At 35.9% G+C, this 27,147-nt stretch overlaps 1 protein-coding gene across 5 annotated transcripts in view; it reads right to left on the reverse strand.

Annotated features, from left to right (window-relative positions):
• The window catches only part of BICD1 (BICD cargo adaptor 1), a 219,046-nt gene that overhangs the window by 52,778 nt on the left and 139,121 nt on the right, over positions 1–27,147 (reverse strand). For 3 of the 5 annotated variants that reach the window (XM_043966786.1, XM_043966785.1, XM_043966784.1), the window contains exons 5-7: positions 22,733–23,827; positions 15,826–15,977; positions 7,162–7,369 (exon numbers count right to left, since the gene is read on the reverse strand). In XM_043966786.1, the coding sequence (XP_043822721.1) occupies positions 7,162–7,369; positions 15,826–15,977; positions 22,733–23,827 (1,455 nt within the window). Of the gene's footprint in view, positions 1–5,961; positions 6,155–7,051; positions 7,370–15,825; positions 15,978–22,732; positions 23,828–27,147 lie in introns of all 5 variants that reach the window. The other 2 variants (XR_006353267.1, XR_006353266.1) reach the window with 2 other exon arrangements.

Below are 27,147 nucleotides of genomic sequence, written 5' to 3' on the forward strand. Positions count from 1 at the left end.
GATAAAAGATATTGGGAGGATATTAATCTTAGGTATTTCTTTTCATGCCGGCTGAAGATATTACAATGAAAATCTAATAGAACACAAAGGATAATTTTGAGGGAATTTTGCACATTAGACATCTTATTCAGGTCTGATGTGGTGAATCACAGGATACATAAAAGGAATTTGCAAAAATAATTAAAATGAAAGCCTTTAAAAGTAATAGTTCAGCAATTATGAAATCTGGGACATAATTGAATGTTAATCATCAATTTCATGAAACATGATGTTTGGTGACTTTTCATGCCCAGAATTTCATGTTAATACTTTGACCAGCAAAACAGGTTTGAAGATGAAGGGGATCAAAGACAAGAGGCAACCAAAAAGTAACTGATGTGTGAACAAGGAATTTAAAATAAAGAAGTGCATGAAAAGTTAAAGACAATTCATACAGATATTTCACGGTTAAATATAGATGTTTTCATTTGTGTATGTGTGTGCATGGATAATTTCTTTTAAGAATCTGAAGTATTCTTAGTGTAGGTAATCATAGGTGTAATGATACAGATCATTTATTAGTAGTTTTATGAGTTTTGGTCAAAAACCTTATCACTGGGGGTAGCTAGGTGGCACAGTGGATAAAGCACCAGCCCTGGATTCAGGAGGACTTGAGTTTAAATCCGGTCTCAGACACTTGACACTTACTAGCTGTGTGACCTTGGGCAAGTCACTTAACCCTCACTGCCTTGCAAAAAACCAAAAAACCAAAAAACCAATCTTATCACTTGGTGACTATCTTTTCAGTGATTATCATCATCAAATTTAGATAAACTGGTCCGCATATAATTAATTCCTTCAACAGGTCTATACACAAAGTGTTTCTAACTTGAAAGAAACTGTAACCCATGGACAAAAAAACCCCTTATATACTCTCAGAAAGAGGGAATCCCTGAGCCCTTTTGGGAAGGGTCTTCACATGATCATGGTTTCTTTCTTCTTGGGACAAAATAAATTGTTATTATGTTTTTCCTATCCATTCTCTGATCTGGTTTCTGTGAGGTACCTACTTCTGGTAGGAGAGGCAGAAATAGCCTTCTCTGATCTGGGTGGACAAATTGTAGGAGATATTATTGATGTCTCTGACCTGTTTATTATCTTGTAAGAGGATGGATACGAAAACTATATTTAATTTTCAATACCAGTTACCAAGGAAATATTTTATATAGCTATAAGAATAATAGCAAAATTTGTTTGGAGGAACAAAACATCTATGATGTCAATGAAAATTTTAAAAAACGTAATGGGAATAGGACTTTCAGATCTCAAAGTACATGATAAAGCAATAATCATCAAAAACTATTTGGTACTGATCAAAACCTAGAAAAGTAGATCAATGAAACAGACTAGAGAAATAAGGAAGAATCAGAAGCAATTTAACTAAAGAATTCAGTATTTTATAAATCCAAGAAAAAAAACAACTCCCCATTTTATAAGAAAATAGGGGAAAAGTAGAAAGTAGTTTGAAAGAAATCAGAGTTAAGACAAGCATAATTTACACCATATACAATAACAAGCTCAAAATGGGTCCTCAATCTTAATATCAAAAATAATTAAATGAAAACTAGATCAGGTATCTTTCACAATTATGGCTAAGGGAGTAATATCTTCCCCCCCAAAAAGGAGATAATCACAAAATATAAAATAATTTACACTAAATGTACTTTTGCATTAAAAAATTAATATAATAAGGAAACTGATATCCAAGTTATATATAAGGAACTAACACACACATATATCATATAACTTATAAATATACATAACAGTTCTCAAAAGAACAATTAGAAAATATTAACATTTATATGAAAATTTCTCCATATCACTCATAATAAAAGAAATGAAAATCAGAATAATTCTGTGGTTTCACCTCATTTCTAGCAAATTGGCTAAAAGATGGTAATAGTGTTGGAGGGTTATGGTAAGATAGATATATTGATCCACCGTTGGTGGAGCTATCAGTTGGTCTAACAACTGAAAAAAGCCATTTGGAATTATGTTAAGAAAGTGACCAAAATGTCCATAATGTAAGAGAGATGCCACTACCATGCATATACTCCAAGGAGATTAAAGAAAAAGAGAAAGGTCCTAATATATTTATAATATTTATAGCAACCCCCTCCCTTTTAAAACATTCTGTTTTCAGTTCTGAACTCTCCTCCCCAACCCACTGAAAAGGCAAGAAAAACAAAACTCATTACAATTACATAAAGTGAAACTAAACAAATGACCACATTAGTGATGTCCAAAAAAGAAAGAAAAAAAAAAGAAAATATGCTTCAATATGCACTCTAAGTTCATCAGTATTTAGCATGTTTTATCATGAGCCCTTTGGAAGTGTGGATGGTCATTTTGTTAATAAAAGTTCCTTAATCTTTCCAAATTGATTATCTTAACAGTACAAATTTATTGTACTCTTATTGTAGAAATTGGTTTCTTGGCTCTGCTCACATCATGTTACATAAGTTCATAAAAGTCTTCTCAGGTTTTTCTAAAACCATGCCTTTTATCATTCTTTATGGGATAACATACTCCATCAGGTTTATATGCCATAATTTGTTCAGTCATTACCCAATTGGTGGACATTCCCACAGCTTCCAGGTTTTTGCTATCACAAAAAGAATTACCATAAATATTTTTGAACTTAGGTGTCCTTTTCCTCTTTCTTTGATCTCTTTGAGATACAGACCTAGTAGCTGTATTACTGTGTCAAAGAGGACAGTTTAATAGTCATTGGGCATCATTCCAAATTGTTTTCCAGAATGGTTGGACCAAATAGTTCACAGATCTATAAAACTACATTAGTGTACCTGTTTTCCCACATCCACTCCAGAATGTCATTTTCTTTTTTTTATCATCTTAGTGAATCTAATGTTTGTAAGGTGGTACTTTGGAGTTGCTTTAATTTGCATTTTGTTAATTATTTGTGATTTAGAACATTTTAATATGTCTATTGATAATTTAGATTTCTTTCTCTGCATATTTATATTCTGGGTAATATATTTATCAGCTGGAGAATAGATTCTATTCTTATAAATCTGTCTACATCTTAGAAATATACCTTTAGCACAGAAACTTGCTGCAAAGAGTGTTCCCCTAGTTTCCTGCTTTTCTTCTAATTTTAGCTATACTGGTTTTATTTGTGCAAACTTTTAAATTTTATGTAATCAAAATTATCCATTTAACTTCCTGTGAATCTCTCAATCTCTTTTTTGATCCATAACTTTGACAGGTAATTTCTTCCACAATACACTAATTTGCTCATGATATCACCTTTTTATGTCTAAATTTTGCTGGTATCCAGTGTGAAATATTGGTTTATATCTAGCCAAGCTACTTTCCATTTTTCCAAACAGTTTTTGTGGAATAGTGAGTTCTTGATCCAATAGCTGTGATTTTTGGGTTTATCAAACTAGAGGTTACTGTGCATATTTGTTTTTCTATATTTATTGTATATGTAAAAGGTCACTGCAGACAATAAAATTAAAGATGCTTGCTCCTTGGAAGGAAAGCTATGGCAAATCTGGACAGCATACTAAAAAGCAGAGACATCACCTTGCTAACAGAGTGAAGTACCCCAGAGAAATGGTGCTAAAAGCACAGAAGATATACCTATTAAACTTGCAGATGGTGTACAAGGGGGGATGGCTCACAGTTTCCCTCATATGTAAAATAAGGGTAGAATAAAGAGTCTCTGAGGTACCTTATAGTTCTGGCTATATATTATATGACAGAGTCAGATTCAAAAGGAGAGCTTAATAGGCTACAAAGCTGAGCTAAGTCTAATAGAATAAAATGTAATAGAAATAAACATAAAATCTTGGCTTTAGGAAACCAACATCACAAGTACAAGATGAGGGAGTTATAGCTACATAGCAGTTTGACAGAAAAATATCTAGGTACTTACTATAAGCTTACTAGAAATCAGCAGTATGATATGGCTTCCAAAATATGTATGTTCTATTAAATTATATAAAGAAAGGCTTAACTTTCAGGACAGGAAGGAAAGTACACATACTTTGCTCAGTCCTGGTTTACCTCATGCTCAATAGATCATATCTGGAGTATGGCAAGTTCTGGCTACCACAGTTTAGGATGGATAAGCAGGTGAGCATCAAGAGGAGGATAACTAGGATGGTAAGGAGCCTCAAGATCATGCCACATGAAGATCAGCTGAAGAAACTGGGAGTTTGTAGTTTGAAGAAGAAAACTTGAAGGGGAAAGGCTGTCATGTGGAAGAGGGATTAGACCTGTTCTGCTGGACCCAGAAGGCAGGACTAGGAAAGATAGATGGAAGTTATACAGAAGCAGATTTTAGCCTGATGTAAGGAAAAACTTTTTAATGATTTGTTGTGTTGAATGAAATGCCTTCAGAGTAAATTTTCCCTCACCAGAAGGAGTGGCTTGATTGCCATTAATAAGGTTTATTGTGGGGGGAGGGGAGGGTTTTATTCAGGTATGAATTTATTCAGGATTTAATGGCATCTGGTGTCCCTTCCATCTCCTTAGATTCTATTTATAAATTTGTATGGGGGCAGCTAGGTGGCACAGTGGATAGAACACCGGCCCTGGAGTCAGGAGTACCTGAGTTCAAATCTGGCCTCAGACACTTAATACTTACTAGCTGTGTAACCCTGGGCAAGTCTCTTAACCCCAACTGCCTCACTAAGCAAAAAAAAAAATGTACGGAAGTTTATGATCCTATAATATTCTTTTAATCTTTTCATTAGTTTCCCATTTAAGGTATATAGAATGCTCAAGTTGCCATTTGAAAGTAATACTTCATGCATGAGTTTCATTTTCCTAGGAAATCTGAATCAGTTTTTGTTGTATAATAGAGCAATGTTTTCATTATTTTAGGTACATCATATTTCTTTTTTCCCACTAGATGGACTATACATTAATGACATCATAGGACCAAAAATTTAGAAATAGAAATTGACTTAGAGTTCATCTAATTTAATCCCCTAATTTGACAGAAGAGAAAACTGGATTTAGAGAGGGGAAGTGACTTGCCCAAGGTCACAGAAGTAGTAAGTGGTAGAACTCAGATTTGTACCCAACTTCTCTGATTCCAAATCTAGCTCTTGTTCTCCTATACAATGACTATGAAAGGTAATATCAATGATTTAGCTTTATGATATCAGAAAGTGACATCTTATCAAGTATTTGATTTTATTTATATTTAATATATACCCTTTAAAATATGTCTCTATTATTCATTTCCCCAGATTCTGGGAAGTATTGCTTTCATTCATGTTTTCTTGTTTAGAGCTCTTCTTAGTGATAAAGTAAATTCAAAAAGGAAGAAATTTAAAGTTATCTATGAGTATTTTAGTAGCTTTAAATAAAATAATGACTTTGCCTTTGAAAAAAGTTTTTAGGGCTTCCAAGGGAAGAGCATTGTGCCAAACCAGGTGGCCTTGAGAGTAAATGGGCTTTCTAGAATTTTAGTTTGATTTTTGTTCTGCATTTGAGGAAAAGTTTTGATTCAATACGAAAGGATATGGAGCAAAAAAAAACCCTTTTCATTAGATGCATCCTATTATTGAATTTTCACAAAAATAATATCTCATTAGCTACCAAACTACCCAAGGCATCTAGTGATGTATCCTACATGGTGTCTATGACCAACTCTGCTCTGTGGCAAAAGACACACCTTTTACACACACCTTTTCTCCCAACTATAATTTCCTACCCTCAGCTATTAAAAATAGCTTCTAGAACTTCTAGAAGTTCTCTTATGGCAATGTGTAAAACAAAGGGAACATAAAACTACAATGAAGTAGTCCTTTTGAAGGTGAGAGATTCAAGATTTATCTAAGTCAGAGCATGTGTGGAAGTGGGCATATTTGGTTGGGAGGAGAAATTAGCCTATTTAACTAATCATTTGTATCACATGCACCCAAGGAAAAAAATGTTTACCTGGTGGTGCCAACAGTTACCTTTTTTCCTTGCTGAGCCGGTACCCTTGGATGAATTCATTCAGGGAAGGGGGGCCCCTCAGAAGAAATGATTCTGTGGAGGTGGGATCAGGGGGGACTCTTAATAAATGCTGTTGGTAGAAAGCCCCTGAAGTCCTGGGATGGTTCTGATCACAAAGGGAAGTGAAAATTGTCTTGCAGGAGATCCAAGAAAAATACATATAGAAAAACAAAAGAGTTTTACTTTAATTACCTTTCAATACCTTATGAGTGACAACATAATTTTCATTGTGATTTAATTTGTCAAACATGAAAAACAAGTAGTTTTGCTAACTTCTTTGGTTTCCAGTGAAGGACACAACCATGTTTTGTAAGCTCTTCTGGGTCAAAGAAGAGATTTATTTCAAGTTAGTCAGGTTGGGTCTCCTAGTATTTGACTGTTTATTGATGACCCCTAAAATGAATTTTTTTTACAGTGACTGAAAATATACATTCAAGACTCTCTGGTCACACATTCCAGTCACTAAGTAATGTATAATTAAATTTCTTTGGTGAAAAATTCACCACGTAAATAAAAATGTACTACTTGAATACTATTACATTTTAACTAGATACAGACATTCTCTTTTAGCCAGCCATTTTTAGCAATATGAACAAGAGTTTTCAAAAAGAACAAGTTCATATGCTTGCTCAAAGAAAAGAAAACAGCCAAGTAGCTCAGTTATTGTGCATTTTGCCTTTGGGGTTTCAACACATCTAGAGCCCCACATTTCTTTATTTATGAGAGTAATAGCTATTTCTCTCATTTTAAAACTCTTTTTGGGGAGGGAAGTTACATTCATGCAAACACAAAGCAACCAAAAAAAGAAAAAACTGACAAGACACAGTTAAAAATTATGTTATGATTAGCCAAAGGAGAAATGTAGAAACACAGTAGTCAGGAGGTTTTTCTCACTTAGATTACCCAATATCCACCCACCTTCTTATTTCCTATCCCTTTCCTCCCCTAACAAGAAAATATTTGCTGCTTTGAATAGCTTTAACTTAAATTTGGCCACTGCACCATACTGTAAAGATCATGGCATGCATACCTTTTCCTCTGAGTGCCACTGCTGACCAGTATGTTTGGTGGCTGTGGGCCCTGACTATGCAGGAAGAAAGTGTCTATGGTGGGCACGGTGGCTGATGCCTCCCCACTTACTTTAGGGCTGCCGATCTTGCTCTTTCCAAGCTTGCCTTTGCTTCGCCTGGACTGCTCGTGGTCAAACTCTAAATCTTCCAGTCGCTGGGTCAGGGCGAGTTTTTGCTGAATGGCCATCCGTAAGAGTGAATTTAGTGTCTTCTTCTCATCTTCTGCAGCTGCTAACTGTCTTTGCATTTCATCCAACTGGGTGACATATTCATCACATCTGAAGTCAAAAGAGAACTGTGTTCATGAGAAAAGTTTGATCAAAGATGACAATGGGCAGTATATTTGGACCTTGCTTGATAAATCTAAGAGCCTGAAAGTACAGGATAGGCCAAAAGTTACAAAGGGGAATGATGGGGGGCGGCTAGGTGGCGCAGTGGATAAAGCACGGGCCCTGGATTCAGGAGTACCTGAGTTCAAATCCGGCCTCAGACACTTAACACTTACTAGCTGTGTGACCCTGGGCAAGTCACTTAACCCCAATTGCCTCACTAAAAAAAAAAAACAAAAACAAAAAAAGAAAAAAAAAACAAAGGGGAATGATGTCTTAGTAATTATTTGAAAATCATTTTTCTTTTTTTATATATATATATCCTATATATACTGTATATGATGCTATGTTGTTGCAGAATAAATACTGAAAGGAGTTATTAAATATTGAAACCCCTTTGTGATTTCATGACTTTTGGCCCACCCTGTACATGTTTTTTAACAAAAAGAACTGTTGTGTGTTATCTTTTCTCCTTTTTCATGTCTAAGCTGGAAATATGCATTTATTTTTCTGATACTACTTATTCTACTTATAAATGATTCTTGATAACATTGTCTTGTAGGCTTGAATGGACATTTTATGTAGAAAGCAGCTAGGGCACAGATGGCTTCACAAAAATGGATTTACTAACTTGAAATTGAAAAAAAAGGCATATTAGTTTTGATGCCCAATCAATATCTTTGGCTTGTTCTATACTTTGTGGCTTACTCTATGCCTATGGGTACATTCATGTAATCCAAGGCTGGATTTTGTCATGCAAGATGCCTTACATAATAAGTCCTAGCTTCTTTCTTATTTCCTTTCCCTAGGCACTGATGGATGCATGTGACACGTAAAGGTTGTTTTTTTGTCTTGTGATATCAAGATGCTTCTGAAAAGGAGAAACACAATGGGAAGCAGCATGGTATGGTACAAAAAGCATTGGTTCCTGAGTCATAGGATTTGAGTTCAAATCTCATATTTGATTCTTATTACTTGGGTGATCTTAGATTTATGATTTAAGACACAGAATTTTTTAAAGGTTTAAAAAAAACCCTGATATGACACTCAATGACACTAAGATCACTCAGCACCTCTCTTATTCCTCCTCTGATGCAAGGCCACACTAGCAGACCCAAGGACTTGATGGCTGACAACAAAACTCAACCTCACATCTTGGTCCCTCCTCCCTCCTCTTTCTGGTGCCATAGGGATTCTGGCTCCAGAATGCAAAAATTTGCCTTGCAGCATAGTACCATGCTCCCTTCAGGAGCAGAAGCATGCTGGGAGCTGCCAGCACTACAGCAGACAACCCCATAGCACCAAAACTGCAAAGTTCTGAACCACTGGTGCTGGAGAGGATAACCTCACAGTATCAGTGTGGCAGCTCTCTGAACTGCCAGTTCTGGCCTAGAGAACTGAGAAACAGAGGGACTGGGTCAGAACATTATGGGGAGGGGGAAAGGTTGGGAGAGGTACTGTGTACCATTTCACTAAGCCTGAGGGAAAGAGCTCAACTTCCAGCTGGGGTCAATCTGTCCCCAAAAGTCACTTGGAGTAGAAACCCAAACTCATAAACTGTAAATTTCTCAGCATGGGAAAAAGCTGAGACCCTTTGATAATCAGTCCCCAAGAAAACAACCATCAAAGGGGACAGAATCAGAAAGTGTAGGGAAAATCAGGAGAAAAAAAAAGACTGAAATTACCAAAGATTTCAGGAAGAAGAAAACCCAAAGACCTTGAATATAAACAAATAAAAGAAAAAATATTAATAGAAGGAAATATGACCCCCCAGATTTAGTAAACAAGTTCAAGCATAGATGAATAAATAATACAAAACACAAAACTATTGATAAGACATAGGACCACTTCATCTTAGAATTCCCAATAGATGTGGGGAGTTAAATTGGGCATAATATTCCATAATCACTATATATAGGCACAACTATTTCAGAGATAGGATAATTAGAATTCCATGGACTAAAATTCTAAAAGGGAAGTTAGCTAGAGGGATTTATTTACTGCATTTAATTGCTTTTATATATTTCTCTTGTTTGGGGTGTCCTGGTTTTCTTTCTAAAAATGTTGATTATTGAAGTCAATTTTAGGAATTCTAGGAGAACTTAGAATCATGAAACACTGTTCCTGAGTGGTTTAAATGAGAAATGAGAGTTATAAAAGTAAAATACATGGCCCATTCAGTAAAAAAAAAAAATGGACAGCAGAGACAAATTAGAATCTGCAATGATAAATCTCACCAAAGAAACAAAAGAGAGAATGGCAGATTGGGAATGCAAATATACAGAAAAAGGACAATCAAGAAGAGAAGTAAAAAACCATAATATTAAAAGAAAATATGCTCACTATTACAAGCAAGACATAATGATCTCATAGATAGGATAGTGAGAAACAAAAACCTTGGTCTCCCAGGAAAAAACTTACAGAATAAAAAACCTTAACAATATATTGCAGAAAATAATATAAAAGCATTGACCAGAACTTCTGAATATAGAAAATGAAATACAAATTGAAAGAATTCATAGTTACCTTCAGAAGAAAGTGGTTTTAAATTTAACAATATTAGTTAAATTTAACAATTCATTCAGAAATAACAAGTTCTGCAAATGATCAGGAGAAAAGACTGAAATACAAAAGAAATGAAATTTGAATAATGCAAGACCATTCTATACTTACCAGAAAACATAGGAAGAAATGGAATAATGTGTTCCGAAGAGCAATGGAGCTCAGGATGCTGCCCAAGGTGACCTACCTTGAAAATCTGAGCTTAACCATAAATGAGAAAAGATGGGCCAATAATAAAGCAGCATTTGAAGCATTTTTACAAAGAAAACCAGAACTTGCTCCTTGAACACTCCAAACAAGCGAAATACAGAAGAGTAAATAAATGCAGTAAACAAATCCCTTTGGCTCACTTCTCTTTTAGAATTTTAGTCCATGGAATCTTAACTATCCTTTCTCTGAAATAGTTATGTCCATATTTGGTGTTTATGGAAGGTTACGCCCAACTTAACTTCCCATGTCTATTACAAATTCTAAGATGGAGTGTTCACTATCATTTCTATTTCAGCAACCAGTCCCTCCTTATTGGCAAGAATCAAGGCTAGATTAGCAGTTCCCCTCACTACTTGCTCCTCCTTTTGAAAGAGGAGATAAGGGGCAGCTAGGTGGCACAGTGGTTAAAGCACTGGCCCTGGATTCAGGAGGACCTGAGTTAAATTCCCAGCCTCAGACACTTGACACTTACTAGCTGTGTGACCTTGGGAAAGTCACTGCCCCACAAAAACAAAAAACAACAACAACAAAAAGAGGAGATAAAACTCTCCCTTGCTCATGACAATATGATGATATAATTTGAAAATCCTATGGGAGTAAGCAAGGATGCTAATTGAAAATTTAATAGCTTCAGCAAAATTGAAGACCACGAAATCAATATTCAAAAGGCAACACCATTTCTATATAATAATAACAAAACACAGGAAGGAATAATAGAATGAGAAATTTTATTCTAAATAACTCAGAATGCATAAAATGTCTGGGGATTAATTGATCAAAGTATGCAAAAAAAATATGTATAGATTCAATTAGAGAGTGTTCCTTAAAGAAAACAAGAACACCTGAAATGACTGCAGGAATATTGATAATTCATGGCTAGGTCATACCCATACAATAAAAATGATAATACTACCAAAATTAATTTACACTTTTAATGCTATTTCAATCAAATTAACAAGGAGATACTTTATAATAACTAGAATATTAAGGGAAATGATGAAAAAAAGTATGGGTAAAGGGGAAATAACACTTCCAGAGCTCAAAATATTATAAAACAGCAGTCACAAAAGCCATCTGATGTTGGTTAAAGAACAAAGAGATAAATTAATGGAACAGACTGGGTAAGAGAGAATCAGAAACAAAAGGATTCAATAACTGTTTTTTATAAAGTAGAAAATATAAATTAACCAGGAAAAACTCCTTATTTGATAAAAACTGGAAAGTATTCTGTCAGAAATTAGGCATAGCCCAACCTCTTGCATCACGTTCCACAACCCATTCTAAATGGATACCCAACCTTCATGTTAAAGATCTTACTATAAAAAAAATTTAGGAAAGAAACACATCACATACCTCAGCCATGGGAAGAAGATGTGTTCTTTTTTTTTTTTTGATGTGTTCTTAATCAAAGACAGAGGCAATTACAAAAAATAAAATAAATAACTTTGATTATGTGAAACTGAAAACCTTTTGCACAGACAAAATTAACATTCCTCAAAAAATGAAGAGATGTGGTCAAATGGGAAAAAATCTTTATCACAAACTTCTTTTATAAGGGTTTGTCATCCAATATAGATAAACAATTAATAAATAATTATATAAGACTAATCACCATTCCCCAGTAGATAAGTGGTAAAAGAATATTTTTGGGGGGGTTGGTTTTTTGGTTTTTTGCAGGGCAATGGGGGTTAAGTGACTTGCCCAAGGTCACACAGCTAGTAAGTGTCAAGTGTCTGAGGCCGGATTTGAACTCAGGTACTCCTGTATCCAGGGCCGGTGCTTTATCCACTGCGCCACCTAGCCGCCCCCGATAAAAGAATATTTAACAAATTGTTCTTAAAAGAATTGCAAAGTATTCATAACCATGAGAAGGATCACTCCAAATCACTAATAATGAGAAATAAAAAATTTTAAATGCTGAAGTTTCATCTCACTCCCTGAAAATTTATAAAGATGACATAAAATGGCAATATTAAATGTTGGAGGGGTTGTAGAATGATAAGAAAATTAAGGCATTGTTGGTGGAGCTGTGAATTAGTACATTTTGCAAAGATTTGGAATTATGTAAACAAAGTGACTAAAATGTCCATATCCTCTGACCCATTATTGGGATTATACCCAAAGGAAGCTGTTAATAAGAAGAAAGTTTCCATATACACTAAAATATTTATAGCAGCACTTTTTGTAAGAGTAAAAAACTGGAAACAAATCAGATGTTCATCAACTGGGGAATGGCTAAAGAAATTGTGCCACATGAATGTAATAGAATATTGCTGTGCTATAAGAAATTATTTAGGTAATGAATACAGAGAAGCATAAAAGGATCTGTAAGAATTGATGCAGACTGAAATAAGCAGAGCCAAGAAAACAACATATACAACTACCACAAAATCAACTACACATACACACACACACAAATCAAAAGTGAATATAATAAAATTACATAGATCAAGCACTTGAAAGAAAAGATATAAGAGCACATCTCCAAGTCATCCCTTCATGAGGTTTGACGATCCACAGGTCTTACATATTGAACATATTTTAGGGAATTTTTCAAAGTATTCATCAGTTGGGCTTTTTCCCTTTCTTTAAAAAATACTTTTTGTTATATATCTCTCTAAGAGGAGGAGAGATATTTGGAATAATTAAGATGATTTAAGAAAAAGAAGATATCCACAAAAACTTTTTTAAAAGACTTTGTAGGCATGGGAGATAGCCTTGCAAAAATCCAGATGGAAGTTACAGAATTAAGAAAAGGGTCAGGTATGTCTGAAACCAAGACAGGAGAAAAGAAGCTGTAATATTCTGACTTCTTAGGCTTAGAGATACATAGATAATTTAGCTTAACTCCTTCATTTTACAAATGAAGAAACTTGAGGCCCAGAGAGGATAAAAAACCCAGGTCGTAAAAGATCCAAGATTTAAATCCATGTGCTTTGACTTCAAATTTAGTATTTTTTTCTACTATACTGAACAACATCTTATTTTACTATTCCAGAATACTAAGGTGATGGACTACTCAATATTAAAGAATCTTTTTTTTTTTTTTTTGGTGAGGCAATTGGGGTTAAGTGACTTGCCCAGGGTCACACAGCTACTAAGTGTCAAGTGTCTGAGGCCGGATTTGAATTCAGGTCCTCCTGACTCCAGGACCAGTGTTCTATCCACTCTGCCACCTAGCTGCCCCAAGAATCCTTCATTTTATATATCTTAGTTCACTAGTCAAACCTTAAAGTATCTTTCGCAACTTTATGAAACTCTATGAATCAATCAAAGAGACCTTCGGAAAAGTAAGGAGAGCTACAATTTAGGAAGAAAAATAATAGCATAGATGCCCCAGAGACAAATCCAAGAAATGTGTCAATATTTCCAGCAATAACAACCAAAGCTTTGTGTGTCTATACATAAATGCATGTGTGGGTAACAAGAAAAGTGAGCTAAAATCCCAATGTGAGGAGGAGAATTTGAACTCATGAGTGAAGTTTACTGGAGTGAGACCTATGAGAAAGTATGAAGGGCAAAAGGACAGGACTATGAGAGGAATTGTATAAAAAAGAAATGTTGTCATATGAAGAAATCCAGAAGCCAGTGGAGAGTAGTGTGGTGGAGTATACTTTGGTAAAGATCAACAGAGGCAGAAACAGAAGCAAAATTCAAACTGGAGTATAACACAGATGGCCAAACTAGAAGAGGAGCTTGGGAATAACAAAAGGCTGGCACAAAGGCATGATATACTAGAGATGGAAGAAATTTCCTAGATCTCTCTCATTTTCTCTGTCTCTCTCTCTCTCTCTCTCAAGCAAAGCAGCTGGGAGGGAGGCAGGGAGTTAGTGTCATGGAAGGCTTGAGGAGATGCAAGGTTTGGAACAGTTACAGAGGATAGTGAGAGAGTGAATCAATTAGGGACTCTACTTTGTGGTAGCAAGGACCCATTTGAGATTAGTACGTATACATATGTGGTGAATTCAGTCAGCACAATTTTATCATTTTCTTTAGCTTTGTCCTACAATATGTGAATAGGATAGAGGGAAGGGCATAGTAGGAATAATCCAATATTGGGAAGGTATGATTGCTGATAGGACAAGAGGGCATTGAGGATGGAAGATAGTTGCAGAGTTGAGTTGATTCACCAGAGTCAGGATTGGGAAAGCGAACAACAAGTAAACAAGGAAGTGAAACATTTGTGGGAGATAGCAATTCAAAGGTACGAACATTTCTGTGTGTAGTTGAGGTGGAGTGGAGGAATAGATCATGGGAATTGAATCAGTGAAAAAACAGGAAAGTCAGGGTATATGAAGAGAAAGATTGTGAGCCAGACAATGAAAACATTGATCAAGGAAGGAGAATGTCCTGAGGATGGATGGATAAAAAGCCATGAGAATCTCAGTTTTGTGATGAATAGCATTAATCTTAAAGAAGAAAAAATTGCAACAAGGTACAAAGAATAGATCAACTCTACCAATGCAACCATTGAGTTGGAGGTATGAGAGAAAATGTATCCAGTACTTTTTTTCTCTCTCCTCAAACCTCTCACACTACATTCTTGGCTGAGGACTACAACTTTTTCTTTGTTTCTCAAAACTGAGGCCATTTGCTGAGACTCCATCTTTTCTACTCCTTATCTGACACTTCCTCCTTACTATCTCAACTCCAGCTTCTGATGATGAGGTGACTCTTCTGCATACTAAGGTCAACACACACACACACACACACACACACACACACACACACACACAATCTTCCCAGACACAAGGGGTTACAACCTTGGTGTTATCTTCAAATCCCCTCTCTTACTCATTCTGCATATAAAATCATTTGCCAACTATGGTAATTTTGTTTTCTACAATATCTATATGTACCCTTCTTTGTACCACACAGCCACTACTCTAGTTCCAGCACTCATTGCCTCTTACCTTGACAAATGCAAAGTTTTTGACTATTGCAATCAGTCTCCCTGTTGTCTCTTCCCATTCCAATCCATCCTTCACAAAATTGCCCAAGTGATGTTGCTAAAGTATAGGTCTACACCTCAGCTTAGTCCATTCCAGGGACTCCTTATTACTCCTGTATTTTATTACTCAGGATTAAATATTCTGTTGTTAGTAATTTAAAACTCTCCATAAGCTGGAAATTCTTTACTTTTCCCATAGTCCTACATGCTACTGCTTTTGTACTAGCTGTTTTCCCATGCTAGGAATGCTCTCCCTCCCTGTACTTCTCTGACTCTTAGAATCCCTTGCTTCTTTTAAGACTCAACTTAAGTGTTAACCTCTTCTAGGAGGCCTTTCTGTGTCCTCCAAACTATTAGTGCCATACTCTTTAAGATTACCTCTCATCTAGTCTTTATCTTATCTTATATATACTGATATAGATCTAAATCTATAACTGCATCCATCCATCTATCTATCTATCTATCTATCTATCTATCTATCTATCTATCTATCTATCTATCTATCTATCATCTATCTTGTTTCCCTCATTTAGAAAGTAAGCAAGGGCACTTTTTGCTTTTTCTTTATATCCCAATTGCTTTATATAATGCTTTACACATAGTAAATGTTTAATAAATATTTGTTTACTGACCAAAACATAGATGAGCATCTCTTTTGAATCTGGAACCTAGTAATCCTTACCTGGTTGCGAACATGGCACGTAAGGATGAAAAAGTTGCTGCATCTTCTTTCAAAGCCTTCAGTTCATTTCTGAGTTTCGTCATGGTTTCGGTCACCATCGTTTTTTCATTTTCATATTTATTCTTCAGATTAGCTAGTGCCACTTCAGCTGTCTGAAACAGGGGAAATTATAATAAGAAGAAATTAATTTTCTTTCTTTATTTGGTGTTGTCTCCATTAGAATATAAGTTCCTTAAAGGCAAGGACTATTTTACCTTTTTCCCCCCACGGTTTATCCCATAGTGTTTGCTATGTATTTTTAATTGATAGACTGATTTTTTAATTATCTAGTTAGCTAGAACTTAGTAAGTGTTAGCATTTATATTTACTTTTGTATTTAACAAATTAGAAATTAACTAAAGACAGTACATTGGTATCTTACAATACATGCTTATATAAGTTTTTGACAACATATTTCTTTTAAGGTCTGTGTGTATTTAGTGTATGAATAGCCGTGTTGTAGAAAATAGACTAGAAGTCAGGAAACCTGAGTTCTAAGCCCAGCTCCAAATCATGCGGTCTTTTGACACGGCATTCAACCTTGATTATCCTTAGCTTCCTCAATGATAAAATAAAGAGTTGAACTAGATGATTTCTTTTAGCTCTAAACTTCTGATTCCAATTCAGCATTTTGAAATTTCATAAGAAGCAAGCTCTATTGATTTCAAACTGCTTGCTTCTATTCTAAGCTCATATTTGGGAGTTTAAGATGTAATATCAAGGGGCAGCTAGGTGGCGCAGTGGATAGAGCACTGGCCCTAGAGTCAGGAGTACCTGAGTTCAAATCCGGCCTCAGACACTTGACACTTACTAGCTGTGTGACCCTGGGCAAGTCACTTAACCCCCATTGCCCCGCAAAAAAACAAAAACAAAAAGTATGAACAACACATTTTAAAATTTCATCTTCATTATTAACATTTTCTCTATCACTTTCTTAAGTCCTTGTACTAGGGCTCAGCAAACTATGACCTGAGGACCAAATAAGGTGTGACCTGGGTTTCACTGAGGTTCTTATCTTTTGGTAGCATTTTATAATGGTTTTTACATTACCAAATACAATAAAACTTTACTTTTAAAAATTAAAAAAAAGAACCCCAAACATTCCTAGCTCAAGGAACCTACTAAAACAGAGCCAGGATTTTGTGGGGAGAACAGTTTGCCCAATCAACAAAACAATAAATCATGTGCTGATTTTTTAGTGTTTGCCAATTTCTGAGATGTAAATGCTCCCATTGAAAATTTAATAATCAGCTAGTTCCAGTGTATCCCTGGGTCACCTCCATTAAAGTACTGTTCTTCAGTTTTTATGGATTAGTGGGCAACATTTCAAGTTTATTTTAATGCTCAGGTTCTGTTACAATTTATTGGTTGAGTTCTCAAGGATATATTGAAGTCCTTATTTGGAGTCTTGCTAAGTTTTTGATAGGTAATAAATGTTTTCAGCCTATAGCAATATGTTGCATGCTTTCTACCATTTCCTTGTATGATCTGCATTGATCACTAAGTCTAGGCTCCTTAAAAATAACTTCTATAATTTCTAGTGGAAATGACTTGGTCTTAAAGTGCTATCATAAACTCATTTCCATGAATCTAAATAACATGTATTTGACACTTATTACAACATATTGTTGGCCAAATTCACATGGATGTCAAGCATGAGGGACCTTCCAATCCCAGTGCTGGATGTCATCTGTTTTGTAGGTTCCTTCTAAAGGTAAAGCATTTTGTTACATGTGAGTACCTGTCATCAGCCTTTACCATTTCCTGGAGAAATGATGTGTGCATCTATGTATGTTTGTGATCTGTTAATCATATATTTTCAGAATGTCTTTGAATTCTCTTCCATCTTTGAAATGATGAAGTATTAACATTTCTATAGCTGCCTTAAAGTGATGAACCCTGTATTTCATTTATATTTTATGAATTTTTGTTAGTACCAAATAATCATGGTTCATTTTATTGTTCCAAAGGTATACATTGAGTGGCATTTTATAAGCATTACTTTAGATTTATTATTTTATTTTATTTTATTTTATTTTATTTTTTAGTGAGGCAATTGGGGTTAAGTGACTTGCCCAGGGTCACACAGCTAGTAAGTGTTAAGTGTCTGAGGCCGGATTTGATCTCAGGTACTCCTGAATCCAGGGTCGGTGCTCTATCCACTGTGCCACCTATCCGCCCCAGCATTAATTACTTTAAATGTATTCTTTGCATTCAGCTTTGATTTTACGATGCTAGGAAATCTAACATACTCAACTACAGTTTTAATTTATCTTCCCTAGGCAACAACAAGGGATTTCTAGACATTGTCTTCATCCATTTGTTCAATTTCACCACCAAATTCAAACTTTAAACCTTCGGTCTTTATCTTTGGTGTATATTAATTGTACATTTCCTGAATCCAAATGACGTTTTCTTATTATTAGAAAAAGATTCAATGATATAAAATAACTACTTAATATGTGTTTTTTTTTCCTTCCTTTTGGTGGAGCTATATAGTACAATGTTATCCATCAAGTGACAAATAAAAGGTTTGGTTTGGCTCCCTCTTTAACTTGGCAGCCATACTTAGTTCTATTTAGGAATCAGGAAAATGGCTATAAAGCTAGGCAGAACCATGATAGCCTTAAAATATTCCCCCCCCCCAAAATGCCATGTTTTATATCAATAGTTTACAACATATTATACTGATATTAAAAAGAGGGTAGTTTTTCATGTGGATACCAATATCCTAATGTTCTCACTACAGATTTTTGGGGGTATATTTGTAGCACATGAGAATGGAACTGAGTAAACAGCTTTGCAATTAATCAATAAAAACAATACAAATATTATAGTACTATAGGGTATTATGATCAATTACTGAAATGATGATGTAATATACTCCGGGACTTTTTTGATATACCCTATCTGCTCCTTAGTCAATATACTATTTTCTTGTATGTATATATATATATGATAAAAGTGCAAATGCTTTGTATAGAATACACACATAACTGGTATATATTTGGAAAGGTCATTGAGGTTCTTATCTTTTGGTAGCAGATATGCAATGCCTTTTCTTAAGAAAGCTGGGGATCAGGGGCAGCTAGGTGGCACAGTGGATAAAGCACCAGCCCTGGATTCAGAAGGACCTGAGTTCAAATCTGGCCCCAGACACTTGACACTTACTAGCTGTATGACCCTGGGCAAGTCACTTAACCCCAATTGCCTCACCAAAAAGAGAGAGAGAGAGAGAGAGAGAGAGAGAGAGAGAGAGCTGGGGCTCAGGCTTAATTCTGAGAGGGATCTAGTAAAACTGTTTGCTAATGATTAATCTGCTACTCTAAATCAATAATTAGGGATCTTATCTGGCCTTCCTACCTTCTAGTTTCAGTCACCTCCCTTCATGCAACAGTTCTCTCAATTACAGCATTGAATTTATAAGCTTTCTATTTTGTACTTGACAGAACTTGCAATTTTGTTGCATTGGACACATTGTAATCATACAAATAATCATAAATTTTCCATATCTTACTTCTTGAGGAGTTGTCTTTAAGCCCATAATTTCCTTCTTTCTCTTAATAAAGTTTTTGATTGTGGCGGCTAGGTGGCGCAGTGGATAGAGAACCGGCCCTGGAGTCAGGAGTACCTGAGTTCAAATCCGGCCTCAGACACTTAACGCTTCCTAGCTGTGTGACCCTGGGCAAGTCACTTAACCCCAATTGCCTCACTAAAAAAAATAAATAAAGTTTTTGATTGATGTTGAATTGCTTATTTTGTTATTTGTGCTGCTTTAATTCCTAAAATCAATTTTAGTGTTTTGGCTTTTGCTTACAATTATGGATTAAAGTAATACAGAATTCTGACATATCTGTGTTTTCCTACTTCCATTCTGCATATTCTTTTGTTGTTATTGCCTTTAAGTGGGTGATATAATTTTTTCAGTTTTCTATAGCACAATTGCTGCAATTTTCCATTGCCTTTCCGTGCATTTTCAATGGCTATCTCAAATTGGTTTTTGCCATAAGTAGTGTTTGATACCTGTCACTGAAGTATTCTTTCTTAGCTTACCCTGAAACTGTCACATATATTGTTGTAAACATATCCTGAATAGTTTTTATACATTCTGCCAAATATTCAGAAAGAATGTATTCATGATGACTATAACAAATATCAATTTTTTAAAATTAGCTTTTTGGAATAATTTGTTTGCTAGTTTGTAGGTAGCCATCAAACTCAAAAAGGCTTTTTGAAATTCTAGTCTAAGTATACTCTTCTACTTTTTAAAAAATCACTTGAGACATCAATATTGTTTTTATTATCCATTTCATCATTAGGTATAATTTCTGGAGTTTGCATTAAGTAAATATTTTCAGTGACCTTAGATTCTTTAACTTTTCTCAGTTTTTCTCCTTGATTTCTTCTCTTATTTTATCTAATCTAGACAGAGATAAAGTTATTTCTTGTTATTTCCTTTACCTTTATCTATAAATAGGGAGTTGATGGAATCTATTATTTCACTGATATAGGGAACTCTCAAATAAGGAATTTTCTCTGCTACTGCAGGTCAGTACCTTTTCTATAAGTTATAGTCTTAGACAGTCACCTAGGGCAAAGTTTCTTAAACTGTGGGTCATGACCCCATATGGAGGTTACATAACTGAATGTAGGCATAGTGAAAAATTTGGCAGTAAATGTTTTATTTGTATGCCTATTTTATTTATCTATATACTCAGGGTTGCATTAAAATTTCTCAGGCAAAAAGGGGTCATGAGTGGAAAAAGTTTAAGAAGCCCCTTGCCCAGAGCACTGACAGGTTAAGTGATCTGACCAGGAGATCACACAATCAGTATGGATTCAGGTCTTCCCAGTTTGAGACTGGTTTTCTATCTACTATCCATCCTTATAGTACCTTGAAGGAGGCGACACTTGAATTGAGCTTTAAAAGAAGGCAGCAGTTCATTCTATGTATGAAGGACTGTGTATAATATATATTACATATGGGGAATAGTAAATAGGCCAATTAGGCTGGAGGATAGAATGCATGAAGAGAAGTAATATGTAATTACCCTGGAAAGATGGGCTATAGCTAAGTGATAAAAGACTTGAAATCCCTAACAGAGGGGTTTGTATTTTATTCTAAAGGCAGTAGGGAGACACTGAAGCTTCCAGAGTAAGCACTAACAGCCAAACCCATATTTTAGGAATGTCATTTGGGTAACTATGGAGAAAATGATTCAGGGAAGGGAAAGACTAGGTACAGAAAGATAAATTATGCATGTAATTTGTGTTTTAAAGAGAACAAAGAAGTTAAGTTCAATTCAGTTGTTTTCAGTTTTGTCCAACTCTTCATGACGTATTTGGTGTTTTCTTGGAAGAGATACTGGAGTGGTTTGCCATTTCCTTTTCCAGCTCATTTTACAGATGAGAAACCGAGGCAAACAGGGTTAAGTGAAGTGCCTAGGGTCACACAACTAGTGTTTGAGGCCACATTGGAACTCAGGAAGATGAATTTTTCCTGACTCTAGGCTATCCACCTAGATGCATTTAATTAACAAAGAAAGCAGAGAGTTAATTAATGCTAATTAACTTTGTAATATGCATGTCTGATTTCCTTTTAATTTGGAATATTTTATATAGCAAAAATATTAACCAAGGACTTAGTATGTGCCAGACATTAGACATACTAAAGCTATGTTGAAAAGACCTATATAGGAAGAGATTTGGAGTTATATTGATTTTTCCTACTGTTTCCCTGCAGTTTCATGGTAGGTTTCATCTCAGTTTCATTTCAGACTGATTGAAAGCATCATGCTATGCAGAGTTAGACTCTCTAGTTTGACTTAAGCCATTCTTGGTGATGCTTGAGCATTTTGATTCCAAAGAGCTTTCCTGATGGGTTGCATTCAGAAGTAAGAGTAAAATAAAAAATAAAAAAGATGTGCATAGATATAGACAAAACACTTTATTATGTAAAGAAAGTCAATAAGATCTTTAAAATACAATTTTCTACAAATTAGTTCTAGGTAGTATTCAACTAAGTCAGCAAATCTTTTAACTCCATACTGGACATTTTGAACTGAAGGTCTTATAAGGTATCTTAAACTTAAGGTGTTCAAAACAAAACTCATTATCTTTCCCTCTCTTCCCAACTTTTCCAGTGCTGCTGAGGGTACCACCATCCTCCTAGTTACCTAAATTCACAGACTCAGTGTCATTTCAACTCCTTCTCCTACTTATCCCATATATCTAATAAGGTACTAAATCTTGTTTCTACATATGGTCACCATACTAATTGAGGACCTCATCATCTCTCACCTAAACTATTAGCCTTGTAGTTTATCTTCTTATCTCAATCCTCTCCATTCCAATTCATCTTCCACACAATTGCTAAAGTGACTCTCTATTAACTCTATATAAGTTCCTTTTTCAGACATTATAAGATCTTCATAATATAGGCCCTTCTAACTATTTCAGTCTTCTTGTATGTTACTCTCCTATATGTCCTCTATGTTCCAATCATACTAACTTAATGTTTTTCATACATGATCCTCTATCTCCTATCTCCATACCTTTGCACTAACTGCTCTCCATGCCTGAATGCTTTCCTTTTCACTTCTACTTAGAATTCTTGGTTTCCTTCAAGACTCAACTTACATCCCAACTTTTGCAGGAGACTTTTCTAGGTTGTATTCCATCTACTTAATATAAATCTCAAATGTCCACATATACATAGTACATACATACATGCATATTTATATGTTATCTCCACCACTAGAAGTGCAAGGACTGTTTTTTTCTTTGTATCTCCATTGCTCAGCAAAGTGCTTGGCATACTTAATAAATGCTTGTTGAGTGATTTATTTCTAGTAATACAAAATATTACCTGTTTGTTGGCTTTTAACACTGCCCTCAAGGTGGCTATCTGCTCCCGTTTTGTGCTCAGCAGTGACTTTAATTTCAGAATCTCTTCCATTAAGGCTTCCTTGTCTTTATCTATCATTGGTGCCAGCTCTCGTGCAGCTGCCCGTTGACGTGACAGTTGTAATGACCGGTCCACTGCTTTCTGTAGATGTTTGATTTGGTCCCTAATAATGGCATTCAGGTTGTAGATATTCATTGGTTCTTTTCGAATATCACTGGTGTCTGACACTGGAGATGAAGGAGGGGCAGTAATGACAGGAGAGATTGTTGGTGTTTTGGTTGGACTTTGTTCTTTGCTGGCCTCTGTGTTTTCTTTCAAAACCAATTCTGATTGGGTCCTTGTTTCTACTGGTGATACCATACTCCTCCTGGTGAGCCGTGGTGACAGAAGTCCCCTGGGATCATCAGGCCCTTTCAGGCTTCCACTGCGGGTTACTCTGCTTTGCCTATAATAGTCCAACATGACCCTATTGGGAGTCTCATTATTACATAGACAAACATGGTGGTAAAGTTGAGCTAACTCTTCACTAAATGTCACAAGCTCATCTTGGGCTGTGTTAAGGGTATTATGGTTTTCGTTGGCTATACTTGTCATCTTTTGCAACTCCTTTTCTATATGGACCATTTTCTCACCACTTTCCTTTGTAGTTTTCTCTAGATTTGTCACCTGCTCATCATACATTTGGATCCTGCTCTCATACTTGGCCTTCTCTTCTGTGTAGTTTTCTACATACTTATTATATTTCTCTTTCAAGGCCTTAATTTCAGCTTTCAGGTCAATTACTTCTGTAACAGCAACCTTATATTTGCATTCAAGAATCTCTAAGCCATTGATATCAACTTCATAGTCATGGGCTTGTTCCCCAGAGTCCCTGCCCTTCTCACAATCCAGCTCTGCCTTTAGCTCTTTGTTGCTCTGTAGGCCCCTCATTGCATTGACATGTTCTGTGAGTTTATGAACTCGTTCATGCTGTTCTGTCAGTGCCCCCTTTGTGTGTTCCAATTGAGTTTGGGACTCTTGAAGATTGGCCAGAAGAATAGCTTTTTCTCGCTCTACCTGTAACAACAAAAGACAATCTATTAATGCTTTAAATAGAAAACCCTAAGTGATGGATTTCATGCATTTATACTCAAATATTCAAAGGTTTCCCAAAACAACAGCAAAGAATATGCTGCCAATATTCCAACTTAAGTTAGCATTTTTTGCCATACCTTGTAACACCAACTTAAAATCCTTTCTCCATTTACATTAACATTGGTACAGAATTATGCTATACATTATGTAATCATAATGGGACTAAGATTCCTAAAATGGTAAAGCCATTAAGGTACTATAATTGCTTTTAATTTTCTTTTCTTTTCTTTCTTTCTTCTTCTTCTTCTTCTTCTTCTTCTTCTTCTTTTTTTTACAAATCATAATACAATTGGGATATATAAGAGAGGCAGTCTATTGTAGTGGGAAGACCATAAGATTAAGTATCAAAAGATCAAGGAACAAAGGGGCCAAATCTCGACTTTGCTACTTATTACCAATGTCGTAGGTGCCTTCAATTTTTTAAACCTCTCTTAAATGAGTTGGACGAACTCATATTAAAAGTTCATTCTAGATCTAAATCTACAATCCCATGAATGATATTTGCTTTTTAAAAACTTGCCCCCCGTGTTTTCTAAGAAACTTGGGAACCCAGAGAAAAATGTCTACAGTAATAGTACCATTGTAAAGAAAACAACTTTGAAAGACTTAAGAATTTGTGTTCAGTGAGATGACCAACCAAGATTACAAAAGATAAATGATAATGCTTGCTACTCACTTCCTGATGTAAGAAAATAATGGGCTTTTGCCAATACCCCAGATTGATTTGGACTGGTTGGATTGACTGAGAGCGAGTGACTTTGCTGATTAACCCACTTAAAGTTAATTCAATTGAAGCCACACATGTCTAACTCTGAAGAGGGTATTGTTCTCAGCTCACCTCAACATGGGACCACCCTCAAGTCCAGTGAATCAATGGATTTGGGTGATGCTAGCCAATTAGCTTGAAGCAGTCTGTAAGGACTGCCTTTTCCAGGGATGCAGGAAGAGTTTGCTCTCACAGTTGTTTTTTCAGACAAGCTGGTGGTGGGAGAATTGAGGACACTAGGCTAGATAGGTTTTTCTTGGCTTTCTGACCCAGGTGTTCTCTCTTTCTTCTAATAAATGCTTAATGCCCCCAAACTGGTGCTAAAGCTTCTAACTTATAAGTAAAGCCTAGCTAGTTTTCCCTACACTAGGGACAGGAATAAGGCAACCACACATTTAGTTTTACTAGTCACAGTTGGCAACCACAAAGTGGGGTGCTAAACCCCTCAATCTTCTGATCTTCACTGCAAAAGAAGTTGGGTAAGACATTTCTCCCATTTTCCCCTATTTTTATGTGCCTGTCCCTTTAAATTTTCAAATGGATTTGTTCAACCCCCTAAGTACCTTAATCAGACAAACAGGAGATAAGATCATGTTAAGTCCTTATTTTTTGTGGAATTTCTATTTTGATTTTTAATTCTATTTATCTTTTTGCTTTAGCTGCAAATTGTTTTTATGAATTTAATATTTTTATTTTACTTATCTTTGTATTTTAGAAAGGTATATTTTGAATTACAATGAGAGGACTAAAAATACCAAACCCTACCATATAATACAGGGGTCTTCCATAGAAAGGATATTCACAGCATGGAATTTGTATAAGCTACTGATTCAGCCAGGCATGAAAAAAAAGAAAACTTATCAAAATGTGTTTTAAGTGACATGACAAATATTTTAGTTTATTGATCTCCTAACATTGAGAGGTTTGCAGCAGTCATGCTGATGTCAGAGCCCAGAGAACAGGTCCTCTGGTGGGAACAAAGCTTTCAGAGATGCCCTTTCTTGATGTCTTGATAACCTTCTATTTCATTCTAATTAACACCTTGGAATACAGAGAAGTCTGGAGATCCCTCCAAAAAACCTCCAAATTATGACATAGGACAATTCCTGGAGCAGCAAAATCCACAGGAGAACACGCTGAGATCTCTTTCCAACCAAAGACGGCTTGGAAGGTCTGAAGGAGGGAGCTGCTGTGCCAAGAAATGAGTGGAGCCCAACCCCCACAGTTACACTGACAAAGATCCAGTCCCAGGAAGGCCTCACCAGAGAAGGAGACGCCCAGAGTGTCTAAATCAGTTGAAGCAACAGTGTCTTCTGGAACTAAGCTCACAATCTGGTGAGAGGACTGAGCCCTTGGCAGGGGGGAGATTACAGGGGTCTATGGTGGTGCTGAGGCAGAACTTGGGTTTTTCACCCCTGCTGGGAACTAGGAGGTAGGCTTGAGTAGCAATGGCCCAGGCTGGGGAGGGGCACAGGCTCCTCAGAGCTGACAACCACAACACACAAAGCTGGTTGATTAGCAAGTTGGCCTGGTGTCATCTACAACCAGGGAACAGGCCAGGTGAGTGAAGAAACTGCCCCTCCTTAAATCATACCACCTGGAACCCCCTGAAGCTTGTGATAGTGCAGCCTTGAAACGGTGTCCTACTTTAAGGAGCTAAAAGTCAAGTAAAAGAAAGGCAAGATGAGCAGACAAAGGTTAGGACTATAGAAAGTTTCTTTAGTGACAAGGAAGATCGAGGAGGATTGCAACATCAGGGCCCCTATATCTAAAGCTTCCAAGAAAAATATGAATTGGTCTCAGGCCATAGAGGTGCTCAAAAAGGACTTTGAAGATAAAGTTAGAGAGGTAGAAGAAAAAATGGAAAGAGAAATGAGAGTAAGGCAGGAAAGACTTGAGAAAAAAGTCAACAGCTTGAAAAGCCAAATGGAAAAAGGAATATAGAAGCTCTCTGATGAACATAATTGCCTAAGAATTAGGACTGAACAAATGGAAGCTAGTGACTTTATGAGAAACCAAGACACAATAAAGCAAATCCAAATGAATAAAAAAAATAGAGGGCAATGTGAAATATCTTCTTGGAAAAACTGCTGAGCTGGAAAATAGATCTAGGAGAGATAATTTGAAAATGATTGGTCTACTTGAAAACCATGATCAAGGAAAGAGCTTAGACATCATCTTCCAAGAAATTGTCAGGGAAAATTGCCCTGATAGTCTAGAAGCAGAAGGTAAAATAGAAATTGACTGAATCCACCAGTCACCTCCTGAAAGAGATCCCGAAAAGAAAACTCCTAGGAATATTATATCCAAAACCATTGAGAGATTTGCAATTAATCATGTACTTTAATTCCCCCAAAGATTTAATTTATTGGGATCTCTGGAATATAGTGAGCAAGGAGCTGACCCAAGGGGATACAAGAAAAGGGGAATCTGATCCCAAGTTCTAATCCGAGTCTGTTTCTTAGGCTAAAACGCC

The sequence above is a fragment of the Dromiciops gliroides genome, chromosome 5, assembly GCF_019393635.1.
Source record: "Dromiciops gliroides isolate mDroGli1 chromosome 5, mDroGli1.pri, whole genome shotgun sequence".
In the NCBI taxonomy this organism is placed as follows: Eukaryota; Metazoa; Chordata; class Mammalia; order Microbiotheria; family Microbiotheriidae; genus Dromiciops; species Dromiciops gliroides.